Source organism: Erpetoichthys calabaricus, chromosome 9, assembly GCF_900747795.2.
Source record: "Erpetoichthys calabaricus chromosome 9, fErpCal1.3, whole genome shotgun sequence".
NCBI classification, from domain to species: Eukaryota; Metazoa; Chordata; class Cladistia; order Polypteriformes; family Polypteridae; genus Erpetoichthys; species Erpetoichthys calabaricus.
The window spans coordinates 196,066,883-196,079,473 of record NC_041402.2 but is presented as its reverse complement, the minus strand read 5'-3'; the positions used below and the strand labels follow the sequence as shown (position 1 = coordinate 196,079,473).

At 43.1% G+C, this 12,591-nt stretch overlaps 2 protein-coding genes across 5 annotated transcripts in view; one reads left to right on the top strand and one right to left on the bottom strand.

Moving 5' to 3' along the window:
- The window catches only part of LOC114657054 (lactose-binding lectin l-2-like), a 561,576-nt gene that overhangs the window by 83,590 nt on the left and 465,395 nt on the right, over positions 1 to 12,591 (top strand). The gene's annotated exons all lie outside the window — the stretch shown is intronic.
- Positions 2,845 to 12,591, bottom strand: part of LOC114657060 (lectin-like) — a 48,846-nt gene continuing 39,099 nt past the window's right edge. For both annotated transcript variants that reach the window (XM_028808800.2, XM_051931873.1), the window contains exons 5-6: positions 12,400 to 12,511; positions 2,845 to 3,004 (exon numbers count right to left, since the gene is read on the bottom strand). In XM_028808800.2, coding sequence (XP_028664633.1) covers positions 2,934 to 3,004; positions 12,400 to 12,511 — 183 coding nt within the window. In that variant the 3' untranslated portion in view covers positions 2,845 to 2,933. The remainder of the gene's footprint in view (positions 3,005 to 12,399; positions 12,512 to 12,591) is intronic.

Sequence of the window (12,591 nt, the reverse complement as noted above, 5' to 3'; positions counted from 1 at the left end):
TTACACATGCAGAACGAGGGTGCTGACTAAACTGTGATGAGGCAAACAAAGAACAGCAGAAGTGTTCATGATTGTAACACTTACTAGTGCTGGAGATTTGATCGACATTTTATTTAAGTTGTCCCACACAAAATCTGTAAGTTTTATGGTGTTTGTAAACCTAAGATAATTAGAATTACCTTAAAGTACAGTGCTTGGCAAATGAAAAACATTCTTACATTTTGTAAATTGTTTTGCTTTAATGGACAGTTTGTGTGCATTATAATTCATTCTCCAGAAGTATAAACTCTGAAAGAGAGAGTTCTGCCCATTATGTTGATAAATGGATTGTGAATATTGAGAGAAGTATGAAGAACTTGTGGCCAGAAATAGAGGGAAGAAATGGGGCTGAGCTTTAAGGAAAATGCCACCCAAAAATACCAGTTGTGTTATCTGTCACTTACTTGGTGTGGTTGGCAGTGATGGACGAGAAAAACATTTAATGTCAGATTTTATGGAGAATGGAGTTAATAAGTTTGTGATACAGCGGGTGGCTAACGACGAGTAGCAGCCAACGTCATCAAAGCAGCCATCAGAGCGGCCTGACGTTAATCCACTGGTCAGGGTATCCAGCCTGGCGTGAGGTTTGTTCATTTTTAGTTATTGAAATACTTATTTTTCATTCCGGTAATTTATTTTGTTCCTGACATTGTCAATTTCTTAGTTTTCTGTTTCATTTCTGCATTATGCTATTTTTGCAAATGTTTTTTTACCTTCTCTTACAACAGCATTTTGTTTTTGTCACAGTCATCAGGATTTTCTCACTTCCACTGTGAAGAAGCAGCTGATGTCACCATCATTTATGTTATTGTCACACTTATGGTAAAGCCTGAGATTCTACAAAAGCTCAATTCATGGCAGTTTATTGGATTTCTTGTTTTTTGAGTTGGCATTTTGGTGTACGCTATGGCGTAGGTTACTTGGTTTATGTTCTTCTAGTATCTGCTTGTGCCTGACCCTGACATTGATTTTTCATTAGCTGGTCTCCTGCTGCATCTCCAATTATTTTTTTAATGTGTCCTCATTCAGATGGTACACAAGTGTGTATTTTGGCTAAAATGATGCTAAATAAAGTTGTCACTTGTACCTGCGTCATTGTGTCCAGGATTGTTCTTTGTAGGACAGTGCTCCTCGTATTTGTGCAGATCTGAGATTCTTCAGTAAACAGAAGGCCAAGCCCAGAGTTGGAAGTGTTGTGGTTGTGACTTGACCAGCAGATGAGAGGAGATACCTGACTTGGTTCTGTTTTGGAGCCTCGTCTGTTGTGCATGTGATTTTTTTCCAATCTACACAAGTTTGGAGCAGACGACTGGACCCCTGACATGTAGATTATGTGAACTGCGACATTTGAGATTTTGTCCATGGATGTTCTGACATCATTGGCTGCTGTTCAGCGTTGGCTCTCGTGTATCAGGAGTTTCGTTATCTCCTTTCTCTATGAAACACAATACTAACATTTATTTCCTCTCCTACTACAAATGACACGTTGTAAGTAACGGATTACAAGACAATCCTGGTGTTTGGGGGGCACGTTCCTTTAAAGGATTAAGACGTTGCTGTTGAACTCTTGCAGTACAAACTCTAATTTCTCGCCAGTTTCTTTTGAATGGGGGGTTCAGTGGTGGCTCTGAGGCTGGGGATCTGCACAGGCAATCAGAAGGTTGCTGGTTTGAATCTCAGAAACACCAGAAGTGACTCCACTCTGTTGGCCCCTTAACCTTCAACTGTTCTGTCCTGTGGATGACGCTAATCTGCGTCCAGCCCTGACAGCAGGTCCTCCACTTTACAGGGAAAACTTGGGGGTTGGTGGCAGGACTGGCACTCCAGCCACATTAAAAAAAAATAAAAAACCTCCCAGTGTTCCAGTGTGGTGCTGGGGTGTCACTCAGGTCCCAGTCCAGGTGGTTCAGCCAGTGGCGGGTACAGCAGCACATTATCAGCGCGTCCTCCCAATTGTTACCAGTTTCTTTTTGTACTAACGTGTCTGTGCTGTGACTGCCCTTCTGTTGTATTCAATTGTAATTCCTGTTTCCATTGAATAGTCAACTTTTACTAATTTATCGTTTACAGTTTACTCTGGAATTACAATGGAATGGGAATTAAAGACGCTGAGAAAATAAAATACACAAAGGAGAACTGAACTGATTTACGGCCTCACACACTGCACTTGTCCAAATGTTCTCTTACTGCTGTGTGTGTGTAATACGTGGCGTTGTTCACTCGTCTCATGTCTTTAAAGAAGAGGTTTAGGTTTGTATTGGAAAAAGTAAGCATATCTTCTATAGTGCAAGAGCTGCTGCTTTGGGGGGCATGTTTTACTTAACTGTGGGGTCTTTAGGAGATTCTGTTAAGCACAGTGGGGGTGAAGGGGTCTGGAGTTGGAAAAGGAACACTTTGGACACAAGAAAGCAAGTTCTTGCAGGGGACTGGGAACACGCATCAAACTGGTTTGGTTAGGGGGGGCTCTGTTAAGACATTACATGAGCCTATAAGGCACAGCCCCCTCCCCACCCCATAAACGGCCTGGATGGTATGAAGCAGGGTCCATAGGACTGAAACGTGGCTGTTCTTGACTGGCCATTCTATTCCACAATGCCCTCTTTGTTCATGACTTGGTAGATGTTGGTCACTCTGCCTGTCCAGCTCTCTCTTGTCATTGTCATGTTAGTCACAAAGCAGGCAAAGGACAGCAAGTGACATATCTTAGTACTGTAGCTTGTCCATCCAAAAAGAAAAGCTGATTGTTTGTGTTAAACTGACAGAGGGAATGAGTTGACAGATAATTTAGACAATAAAACAGCAGAATGAATGCCAGAGACACTTTATTTAGTCACAGACACAAAGTATTAAAAGTATTGAAATACATGCATCTTCAGAGTTTTTCATTGCTGCTGTCATTTGCTAGCTTTCACACAGACAAATGGATACTCCCATCCACAGTCGACGTCATTCCAGCCACCTTCAACTGAAAAAGAACACAAAAAGGAGGTGAGGGTATGGCAGCACCAGAATGCCAATCCAATTAATGCTGGGAATGCCAGTCATCAGTCCCAGTAAAGTGCACTGAAAATCACAAGGAGCTGACATATTCTCTTCCTGCCCTTCTCTAAAAGTCAAACTTTTGCAGGCAGGCAGTCAATTGTAAAAGAGCAAGTCAAAGACACACAGGGTGACAGTCCTGGAGACCTCAGCCCAGTAGCCACACAAACCTTCCTGGATTCTACAGCAGAATTTAATGACAATCTTTTCATCCAATTATTCCAGCAATCCCAGGATCTGAGACGACTCTTCCCTGGGCAGAAGCACAGCTGAGCCACAGAAAAGTGACAACAAGTGACAACATCAATTATTTGACAGCAGCAGCCACCTTATTGTTTAAGAGGCTCCAATACATGAGGCTGTGCTGAAGAAGAGGCATCTCAGTCTGTTCTACAACACAGCAGGGTGTCCACCCTTTCATGTTGTGTAAATGATGTTGAAGAACTGGCAGGAGTGGACAGTAAATAAGGACAGTGTGACAAATGACAGCTACAGTCCACTGTGCCTACAAGATGCACAAGAATGTTTCTGATAGCCATAACAAATGGCAGGCACCTCAAAAATGTTTAATGGGTTCCGCTGATAGGAACTTATAGGTGCTGTAGCAGGAGAATGGACATTACAGCTGGATCAGAAGATAGTTCACTACCCGGACAGGAGCCCAGTGCGATGTCACAAGCGGATTGGCTGGAAATAAATTTGTACCCGGCCAGTGTGATTTAATTTGATATGATGGACATACGGAGAAAAGCCTAAGACCTGGGGCCTCATATATAACGCCGTGCGTAGAACTCACACTATAACATGGCATAAGCACAAAAGCAGGAATATGCGTACGCACAGAAAAATCCAGATGCAGGAATCTGTGCGTACGCAAACTTTCACGTTCTTCCACTACATAAATCCAGATCAGCATGAAAAGTAACGCACGTGCACGCGCCTTCTGTCCCGCCCCAACTCCTCCCAGAATTACGCCTCTTTGAATATGCAAATCGATATAAATAGCCTTCTGTGAAAAGACAATGGGAAAAGCACAGGGGAAAATATAAGAATTTCAGCGAATACCAAGTGGAGGCAAAGGAAAAACGTACTATTTGTTGGTTTAAACAGTGGTATAATCAACAAAATGAAGTTGATCGAGTGACATAATGTCGGAGAAAGAAAGGATGATCACACAGGAACAGTAGCACTGCTTTGACGCTGGGTGCCGCCAGTCTGCAAAACCGAGCGGAGAAATTGCATACGCCAAGGTATGAGTTACCGCGGAAATGTGCGTGGCTTTACGCGAAGTTTAGGTTTTATACATCGCGAGCGTGGAAACGTTCGTGTGCAACATTTCTGTGCGTACGCACCCTTTATGCATGAGGCCCCAGGAGTGGTTGCATTCCCCATACAGTAGGTGGCAGTGGTCCTCGTATGGGAGCCCAATTCGGACACCCACAGGGGTGCTTGGGAAGTGCAGCTCTGTTGTTGTCCCTGGGGATCAGTAGAGCACACTATCGGGGGAGGACCTCCCTACGTTTTGTATGACCTGGAAGTTCTTCCAGGGTCCGACTTAAATGGAGTCTGCTGCCTCACTGCATTGGAGTCGGGAGGCAGTGGACAACACTCAGCGGAGGATGGAAGGAGGGACGATTTGGTGATTTATTGTTATTGTGGCTGATTACTGGAGGGACAAAGTGTCTGCTGAGAATAAAAATCCTTCATGATGTTCTACCAACATGTAGTGTATTGCTGTGCCTTGGGTTTGGGGCTCGCCGGTGCCCCCTTGTGGTCACACTGCATTTAATATTTCATTTTCAAAACCCACTTGATCCAAGTTTAATGTTTTAAGGACCAGCTAGCCAATCACAAGGTTCATATGGGGACAACTCAGACTCTTCAATCAGATGTCTTTGGGATGTGAAGAGAGACCTCCAGAGACCGTGACCAGGCTGCACTTTGATCCTGGCTTCCTGGAGCCAGAAGACAGCAGTATGGACTGCTATGCCACTGTGACTCCCATAACCAATCCTCCATTTTAAAACCTGCTTAATCTGGTTCAGAGCCTACCTTGGCATCAGTGGGCACAAAGCAGAAACCAAACTTGTATCTCATTTGGATTTGAACAAATCTTTCATTTTTAATTAAAGGCTGACACTTTATCTTTTTAAAAATCTCAAATTGAAGTCACAAGGTTTCAGTCTGAGGAACTTGCTCCTAATAAACGCAAATGTCACTCCTCTATACACATCTGACCCCGTTTTCATTGCGTCTTCTCAGCTTCTCTCCTCTTCTCCCACTGCCATTTCTCCCCTTGTGTCCACCTGCTGTCCTCTCCTCCTGACTTACATCTCCCTTGATGTAATGCTGCCTCTGACATGTCTGTCCTCTCTTCTCCAGACCAAGTTTCTTCCAGTGCAGGATTGATAAACACTGCTGATATTCGTAGCTTGTTTTCTGCCTTCACTTCTCTCCACCACTGCCACCTCCAACCACCTTGACTGATGAAGACTTTGATAACTTTTTTCACGGAAAGTTGTCTGCTATCAACATTTAATCCTCATCACCCCTGCCAGTTTGTCTGCTCTCGCCTGAACACAGCACAATGTCCTCTGCTTTCTCATGACTCTCCACCCCTGATGTTCCCAACATCCTCTCTCGTTGCCCATTACCTGTTCACTGCACCCGAGCCCTCACATCTGCTCCACTCATTTCTGCAGTTACACGTCACCAACACCTTGCTCAGCACAGGCCCTTTTCCTGCTCTGTTCAAACAGGCCCTAATAACTGCACTAATCTCAAAATGCCCACACCTGACCCATCTCAAGTGGGCAGTTAGACCCGTCTGTCTCTTTGCTCGACCCGAATCAGTCAGGCTTCAGGAGGAGCCATGTCACTCCTGTTTTCAGGGCGCTACACTGTCTGCCTGTTGCAGGACGCATTTAATTCAAATCCTTGATGTTGGCTTATAGAGTAGACAGTTGGTCGACACCTAAGGTACTCTGCACCTACTTGCCCACTCAGGTCTTCCAGTGAACAGTGTTTGAGCATCGCCCTCTCTTCGTGGTATCAGATCTCACTCAAGACTCTTCATGTGTGGTGTCTACCTGGTGGAACGAGCTGCCCACCTCAGTCTGAGCTGCTGACTCCATCAACGTGTTTAAGAAGCATTTGAAGACTCTCTTGGTCTGTGGATATTTCTCTAGTTGATGATGGCTTTGATTGGCAGTAGGTAAGGAAAGGTGAACTGGGCTTTTCTTTGTCTGTTTGGTTTAAAGCTCTTTACTTGTGGTGACCAATTCTGTAACCTTGTCCTAAAACAGACCACTCCCCCCCCAAAAAAGTCCCCCTACCCCCATGGGGTTGATTATTTTGTCATGGAATAATAAGAAGGACAGCACAGAGATAGGAGCTCAAGGTAACAGGGTATCCGGGTAATTTGTTGTTTTAGTATATAATGCACCACTAATTTAAGAAATAATAGTGGCAGTGACAAAAAGAAAGACGTCAGAGCTGAATGTGGCGGAGTTGAAGATGTTACAATTTCTGCTTGGAATAACGAGGGTAGGCAGGATTAGGGATGAGTATATTAGAGGAATTACACAGGTGTGACAGTTTGGTAACCAAGCAAGAAAGGTGAGAGTGAGATGGTTTGGGCACACACAGAGGAAAGATGAGGGGTACATCGGGAAAGAATGTTGAGGATGGAACCAAAGGCAAGAGAAGAAGAGGAAGGCCAAAGAGGAGGTTTATGGATGTGGTGAGGAAGGACATGAAGGCAGTCAGTGTGTCCAAAAATGATGTATAAGACAAGGATAGATGGAGATGGATGATCTGCCGTGGTGACCCCTAAATGGGAGCAGCCGAAAGAAGAACAAGAAGAAGATTAAATGAAGGTCGTAGACGTAGACATGTTTAGGTCACCTTCCAGTGGAGTGGCCAATGAAAGCAGGGGGAGACAAGAAATGAGATCCAAAATGGCTTCTCTTATTGGCCCAAAGCAGGGAAACGAACACCTGCTGTACAGGCGCTAGAAGATGCACAAGTTGATCTGGTGATAGTGCCAGAGGTAGAATAGGAACCTACAGCCCAGAACTTAGAACAAGAATTGGAAGAACTGAATCTGCATAAAGGCAAGTCAGGCAAGAAGAATACAGTAGCAGAGGCAGGTCAGTTATTATCTTGGGTTATAGGAAACACAGAGAACATTGTCAAAAGATGAGGAAAATAAAAATATGGAGGGATAATATCACTAAGGTAGAAAGTGATAATGCAGTTGTGATTAAAATCACCGTCTGATAGTTGCAACAGTTGGCAGGAAAAAACGCACACCGCAGCCATGCAGAATACCCACTGCTAAGGCCAACAGGAAGCAATGAAAGGAAAAGGGAAGAAGAAACGCAAGTCGTCAACAATAAAAGTAAGGGCTGTGGAGATGGGGTCAAACTGGAACCCTAATAATATGTGGATGGCTAATGTCCCAGATTTCTAGGAAAGGTCTGACAAGGAGAAGAAAAGGCAGAAGAATGAGAGAGCGATTGGGAACAGGGAAGCAAAAGAGAAATGTGGCAAATTTCCCCCCACAGCGCTGGTATTGACACCCCACATTTAAAGCCTGTCCGGTGTTCAAAGATGTTATGTGTAAGACAGAGCTTTCATTTTGTTCATTTTTGGTTATCATTGTTTATTTTGTTTCGTTGTTTATTTTTATTATTTGCCTAATTATATATTTTATTATGTCAGTTTCTATGTGCTTAAATTTGTTCTTTAATGTCCTTTGTGTTTTGTCGCTGGTTCCCCAGGAGGCGGGGCCTCGTGCCAATCTCTGTTAAGGGACTGCCCCCCCCCCCAATAATAAAGGCTCACAGGAATTGCAGGTCTCTGTAAGTACAGTTTATGTGTTTGGTGGTTGGTGAGTTTTTCCTTTTTGCTATTCCTTATTCTTTGTATTTACTGGCTTTTCATCTCTTTTGCTCCTGTTTTTGAGATTCTGATTTCTGCTTAGTGTTGTTGGACTTGTTTGCTTGGGGTTAACTTATTGACTAATTCTTTTTTGCTAATACAGTCTTCTGTCTTTTTGTTACATTGCTCTGTACTACCCAGTGGTTTTAGAGTATATGTTTTAAGTTTAAGCTGTGCTGCCTTTTTGCAGGCTGATGAGATTCAGACCTGCTTCCCTGTCTTTTTTTATTGTTGTTCTTTATTTCACCTTATACAATTTCTTGTATTATATATTTGTTAGTTTTCACATACCCCTTAGGGTCAGACTGCAGGGTTAGCCATTGTGCAGCACCCCGAAACAATTGCTGGTTGCTCAAGGGCCCAGCAGCATAGGACCTTGTTGTGATGTGAAATTTTGCATACAAGTTGATACATATTCTGTATGTTTATTTGTAACTTAGACAAAGCAATGTAATATTAGTGTTACATTATTGATAATAACAGCAATGGTTTGATGGTTTAAGAACCCCTTCTCCCCCCTTTAAGACTGAGTCTCTTTGTAATTTTACGACAGGCTTGCTTTACCTCCATCTCTCTCTCTTACCAAACTGATGAAAGACCATCACACACACCATGAACTGAAAAGGGCAACACGATGAAGAGCACAGCTCGGCCACCATACTGAGACAGGCATGCGGCCTGTGCTGAAGAAAGCTGACCAGCAATGAGGACTTGACTAGAGACATTTTAAGTAACTAACAAGTCTGTGTGCCGCCTGAAACGACACATCGTCATTTATCAGGTTGTGTGGTTGTCAATATTCAAATATACTTTGCATATTGTTATTATTTATGAATATTACCAATAATACATTATTTAAAGTTGTAACTTAACTCCTGCTTGTCTTTTACTACACCTAATTGCCTGAGGTTATAAATGTAGAAGGGAAGGTGGGGAGAAGTTACATACTATAATACCTTCTAAACAGTAAGTCTGTGAGATTGAGGCATTCTGACAAAGGCCAAATATTAATAATACAAAAGGGGAAAGTCAAGGAATATAATACTCTACCAAGACAAAACAGACCCGTTTTGGTAGTAACAGGAATTTGAACCTGCAACCTTTCCGGATACTGGCGCAGATCCTTAACCTCAGAGCCAACACCCCGGCCTCTTCAGAAAGCCTCACACCACTCTGGCTATTTCAGGTGAACGAATGACAACAGAAGATAGATACACACAGTAAGGCATCGAGAGAGTGTGCCTGTCGGGTGCAAAAGAACAAGGAGAGCAGTTGGATACAGCGAGGCAAAATACAAAAACAGATCACTGAGAAGGTAAAGTGTGAATTGAAATAATGCGAGTTAGGATGGTTAGGTGCCTAGACTAGTAACCCATTTAGGGCCATCCAGAGAACTCATTCACAAGCTTTAATGTGCTGCACCGCTCTGGTCCAAGATACTGTGTGCAAGACAAGAATGACATGGCTCCTGAGGAGAAGCCTTGAAAGATCCTCCATGAAGGAATACAATGATAGAAAGATACAGACAGTTTTCTCTTTCATAAGCGGTTGGTTTGTACAGTTTGATAATCCAAGCACAGAATGCCTGTTGCCTGGCACTCTGTACTTAAATGGCACTTTTGGAGAAGAACTGGGCTAGCCAGGTAGTGAGCAGGCTCACCGATTACGCTTCTCTGTTCCATGCCTTATCAAGAGCTGGAGTGACAGGAGGTTTGTTTGGGTTGATGTTCTTTCTTATTTTACATATCAAGACATGCAACTTTGTAATGATGAAGCATGAATTTAAAAAAACTTTTACTAGTTAGAAGAAAAAACTTTTCTTGTGCCTTGTTCTACTCAGGTTGTAGATGAGATCTTTTTACCTGCTTTATTTACCATATGGAGAGTAAAGCAGAACCAGTAACAGATAAGATCTTGTTCTACTCGGAGAATACAAGATCAGAACCAGCATAAAATAAGAACGAGGGCCGCCACATGCAAAGTCAACAAACAAGGGCTGTAGTGAAGCACTGAGCTGGCAGAAGGCTTGAGGACTTAAGTCGGACCGAGCCAAGATTGGTCAACGGGAGGCCTGAACACGACAGGATAGTCGGCCTCCACACTCCAACATCCCTCTGGTCCAAGAGGTGCGTCAAGGAAGCATAAGACCAGCAGAAGCTCAGGCGACACATCAGCTTACTACACGTCTCATTCATTTCAGAGACCACACCGGCATATTGCCATTCATGTATACTGGATGCCAGAGTCCTAGCAAGATGAGCTGCCATCCTTCCAAGTTGCATTGGTGTGATTTGTCACACTCATTATCTTGGTTTCTTTCCAGCACATTTAGGAACCTACAATTACAGAATGCTAACTTATAATACATGAATACAAATGTAAACCTTCTCTTTGGCTTATTCTGCTGCTCATCTTGTCGCCTGGACACACTGATATAACAGAAAAGGGGGAGTATGTAGCCGCAGCAGCAGTCATCAATGACAGTGACAATAAGTGGAGCTGCAGATTACAGGAGTCTCTTTGTGACAGGAGGGTGAGCTAAACATAGAAGAGGTGTAGTGGGGCCTGAGGACTCGCTGTTCAGGTCAGTGTGATAAAAGAGTCTGAAAGTGAGAACAGGGTCACCCTGAGACCTTTTCAGGATAAAACACTGATATTTACTTGATTATGTCAACAGTTTCTGTAAGTTTCTTTGTATAACGGTGTCTGCTAAGAGAGTAAATGTAAAATAAATCATTTTTCTTTATTATAGGGCTCCTTACTTATGATACTCAAATAGGCCGTAACACTCATCATGTCCTAAAAGCAACTCATGCTTTGTCTCTAATGAACATCTTCAATAATATTAGGATTTGCCTAATTTGCTCAAGATGTGCCTTTCTCACCCACCTACGGCCTTGCTGATTATTTTAAACACATATGTTTAGGATTTTCCCACCTACTGCTACAACAGACACACACATACACACAAGTTCTCGCTTATATATGTTACACCAAAAGATTCTTCAAAACCAGTAAACCCCCGATTCTCTAACGAATCGCAAAGGAATGAATGGAAATCACATGGATGTAATTACATCCATATATCTCTGTTTCCATTAAGTAATATATGTAAAGTAAAATGGACGTTTAATCGTGTAAGTACATAATGTCCTTGAGTTGCTGCAGGTATATGTATGAGATATATTTGAGTGTAAAGGTGTAGATGACGTACATAGCAACTACAGAAGTCATGAAATGGTATTGGACGTATGCGATCCCGTAAGTACTTTTGCTTCAATAACATTGTCTGTCATGGTGTTGACGACTAACCGTGTACCGTTGCATAAACCTTGTTTAGTATTAAGGTTTCTTAATAGCATGACTATTGTCCCGAGTTTAAGGGTAAGATTGTGTTGTGGTAATCCGGCAGAGTTAATAGTGTTTAAATAATCCAAGGGGAAATTAAGATGCTCATTTTCGTCTTCAGAATCAACATTGTCAGTACTTAGAAAGAGGCGGCTTTCTTCAGGAAGCAATGCAATTATTTGGTTATTTATCTGATCAACATCAATATTTTTGGACATAATATAGCCCGTTGTGTTAGTTGAGCTCTTTCTTTTTGGAGCCATGACTCCTTCGCTTGCAGTATTTCAGACACGCGTTATAGGCGCCTGCGTTCATTGTTGTTATCCATGCGGGGTAATTTTTGTATCTCTGTTAGTCGAGCGCTTTCGTTTTGAAGCCGTGACAGCTTTGCTTCCGCTGTGGTTGTACTGTTAATATTGTATTACTGTAATGTTATTCACATATGCTGTGTAGTCCAGATGTTTATTAGACAATGGGATTTCCTAACGGCCATATATAACCAAAACAATAGTTCAGCCCTACCTATGAAATGTAATCCCCGGGATTTGGTGTAAAGCGTTCAGCGGTTTGTACAATCCCAAGCAGCACATTATTCCTAACTTCACTCCGCAGCAGTGCCACTCACAATATGGCGGTGACGCCTGCGCCTTCCGTACTATCTCGGTTTTGACTATGCTGTGTAGTGTGGACTTTTGCGGAATCCGTACTCTCTCCAGTTTGACTCTGGGGCGGGGCGCCGAATCCTGTTGTGTTTGTTTGTTCTGTGGCCGTTTTCTGTGGCCGTGTCGTTAGCTATGGGCTCGTTGTTTTATTTGTTATTTCCGTTAGTTGAGCTGTTTTGTTTTTGGGCCGTGCCCCCGTTGCTTGCGGTGAATCAGAGGTGCGTTGTAGGCACCTGCGCACTGTGCAAAGTCTAACGTCCAGCCCAGAAATGGGTGAAGACACTGAAGTAAAGTGAGACGTTACAGCGACATTACAGCGCCACTGCACATCCGCTTCACTGCTCCTGACACAAAACACCTTCATTACCTGCATAGTTGAAATGAAGGCACCTCTCCACATTGTTGCTGTTGTTGGGTTCACCTGTATTCCAGTTTGTAAAATCCCATTTTGACCCGTCTGTCCAGAGCCACAATGAAATCTAGAAAACACAAGCTTTGCAGTAAGCAGTGGGCCCAGCCTTGTATCAGGATTTCATGTTTGTACCACTTGACCTTCTCG